At 40.3% G+C, this 2,742-nt stretch overlaps 1 protein-coding gene across 1 annotated transcript; it reads right to left on the bottom strand.

The window, feature by feature from the left end:
• Positions 1 to 321: 321 nt before the first annotated feature.
• LOC101306593 (methyltransferase-like protein 2-like) lies at positions 322 to 2,742 on the bottom strand. Its single transcript, XM_004291853.1, has 9 exons — positions 2,447 to 2,742; positions 2,162 to 2,354; positions 1,916 to 2,055; positions 1,791 to 1,824; positions 1,473 to 1,548; positions 997 to 1,174; positions 810 to 899; positions 612 to 711; positions 322 to 510 (listed from the first exon to the last, which is right to left on the bottom strand). Exons 1-9 carry the CDS (start codon positions 2,726 to 2,728, stop codon positions 371 to 373), a joined length of 1,233 nt encoding a protein of 410 aa, XP_004291901.1. The 5' UTR covers positions 2,729 to 2,742; the 3' UTR covers positions 322 to 370.

Here is a 2,742-nt window from a genome sequence, read left to right on the forward strand (position 1 = left end):
GCTGACGACCACAAGGAACACCATTATGTATGTTTACTATATTGTCATCTTTGTGATGAGATTGGTGATCACTTGACTGAACTGTGCCCGGACATGGAATCCGACTTTGGTGACGAGGACTGGGATTCTAACACAGATGATGATAACTGGGATAATCATGGTATCTGCCGGAGAATACACAGACGGCCGCCGCCGCTGCATAGAGATTAGGGATCGAGTGCCAATCCCCACTTTAGCTAGTTCCTCGATTGTTTTTTTTTTTAATTTAGTTTTGCATCTAGTATCAGTAATATGTAGTTGCATATATTTCACAATAACATTAGTAGCACTGATCCTTTCCACACACACACACACAAAATTATTAGCAGCTCTATTCGATTACAAAATTCCTGGATTCCTGAAAATGAAGGGGTTCGTTTCCCCAAGAAACCCATCCGGATGTCATTTCTCTAGCAAATAGTTCAATGCATCGACCACCTTTGAGCCTGGGAGCAAACTCCTGTAACAATCCTGTTCCAAGGCACATATTGAAGGTATATTGAGTAAATACATCGCCTACTGAAAACCAGATACATGAAGAGTCTGGCTTTAGGTTAAAGGAAATAAATCACCTCCAATTGGGGGCTTCCTTGAGTAATCCCCCGGTACACTTAATATAATTTGATTATCTGGTATATGATCTGATCCCAATAACTGTTCAAAGTTCATAACCTGTGAAGTGTCAACATCAAGAAGATTAGTTGTGCAAAAATAACTGAAATTCAGTACAAGAAATGAAGCCAAGGCTTGTTGTTGCAGTATAACCTAACCTTCCCATGATAGATGCCCACAAGAAGGCACTCATATGGCCTATGATGGAATAGGTCTAAATCACAAATCAAGGAACCATCAGCTTTCACCTATGGGAGTCCAAAGGGACCAGAACCACAGCATTAAGAATTCAAACATTCATATTGATGTTAATCACTAAATAGCGAACAAACACACAATGAGAACCTTCAACCAGAAAAAAGTAGCAACATGTGTGACTCCCCAAGCAGGAAACAGCTCTTTCTCAACAAAATCACGCAACTTCTCTCTATTTGTTACCCATAATGCAACAAGTGCTCCATCTGTGTGACTAAGTTGCTTGATCGGAATGGATAAGAAATAATGGTTGGGCAAAGTTTTGTACCTACAAATATTGAACCCACAACCAATCTAGTGTTGTGAATAACATCACCGAGTATATTTTTTTTTTCTTGCCCACTGGAAAAGAAAAGAACCTAGTTAATGGAAAAGACAAGGTAAGGACTGCAGATAGCATCCCATCTGGAAACCAATTCTAATCTGCAATCGATCTGAACTCTGAGTAGTTTCAACAGATTAACCTACCAAATTTGATTAACCTACATACAATGGTAATTTCCTTTTGAATTTTGAACTAAACAAAGGATTACATCTCACAATAGGTAATTAAGGAAAAGGCCCACCTCAACTTTTGTCGAGCACTGCCATTTTCCCAAGGTGGATCAACAACTATAACACTGAAGCCACAATCAGACTCAGCTGCATTGAAAGAAAACAGGTCATAATTTAGCTGATCAAGCAAACTATGATAGAGCACCAGTAGAACATGAAATGAAAAGAATGTTTGTGGCAACTGAATAACGTACTTTTGTTATCTATGATCATGAAAGAAACATAATTGGATGCATCATGAATTTTTTAATCCATATAAACAAAGCAGTGCAGTTCAAACATTCAGAAACAGGTATTGCAGATACATGATAACAAAATGCAGGAATTACCAGGAATTAGATTGCGAATCTGCCCCATATCTGACTTCCACATGATACAAAACAAACCATAATAAGATACTAGCTAAGGACGTTTCAATATGCCCAAAAGAAAACCAGTCAATAAGTCGGCATACCATGTAGAAGGAACTCTTTGGCGGCAAAATATATCGACTCTTCAAAACTTCAGCCTCCACATCATTACTGCTCTCATTTACGACCAAGTTGTTAAACACAGGGAGAACACATTGCTCACAGTCTTGCGTGGCATGCGAGCCTAAACAAACACAAAGTACAAAATCACTGCGATTACTAGAAACAACAACCACATGATCAATATGCAACAAATCAATATACAACGAATTTCGACTGCGAAAACCAACCTCCATCTTCCCCTGCTTTGTAATTCAGACTAATCTCGTAAAGAGGAGCCTGCCAAACCAATGCGAGTTCAACAAACGACTGTTCAACACCTGGAGACCAAGTTTCAGAACCTCTCAAATTGCTCATAACCTCTAACACCTCACTTGATCTCATCAAAGATTCATGTGCCTTCACTAACAAAGCTCTCACTTCCTACAATAGGTAATTTCATCCAAAACTTACAATCACTTTGCGGTTCTACGGTAAAAAAAGGAGCAGTAACGAAACAGTAAAAATTTAATTACCTGGTGGCGTCGATCGGCGACTTGTTCTCTGTCGTTGAGAGCCTGAGGCTTCTTCTTCTCCTTCCGCTTCCGCTTTCTGGAACTTGAAGCGACGGTAGGCTCCGGCGGACACGTGGATTCGAATCGGCGACAGTAGTAAGCGGAAGGTGAAACCCTAAACCGGGAGTAGGAGCGGTTGAGCACTCGGATCGGGTCGATGAAAACGGCGTTGGAATCTTCGAACCGGTAAATCCCGGATTTCAAAAACTCGGTGAGCTTATCGGTGGTTTTGGAGTCCTTCATTTTCAGATTTAGGT

Source organism: Fragaria vesca, linkage group LG2, assembly GCF_000184155.1.
Source record: "Fragaria vesca subsp. vesca linkage group LG2, FraVesHawaii_1.0, whole genome shotgun sequence".
Taxonomy (NCBI): Eukaryota; Viridiplantae; Streptophyta; class Magnoliopsida; order Rosales; family Rosaceae; genus Fragaria; species Fragaria vesca.

What these genes read in the sequence shown, in the direction of transcription:
- LOC101306593 (XM_004291853.1), bottom strand. Translation starts at nt 2,728, where the DNA reads ATGAAGGACTCCAAAACCACCGATAAGCTCACCGAGTTTTTGAAATCC. An exon ending in CAAAGAGTTCCTTCTACATG is followed by an intron (nt 1,825 to 1,915) that starts GTATGCCGACTT and finishes ATCATGTGGAAG; the next exon opens with TCAGATATGGGGCAGATTCG. An exon ending in TGGGCATCTATCATGGGAAG is followed by an intron (nt 712 to 809) that starts GTTAGGTTATAC and finishes GACACTTCACAG; the next exon opens with GTTATGAACTTTGAACAGTT.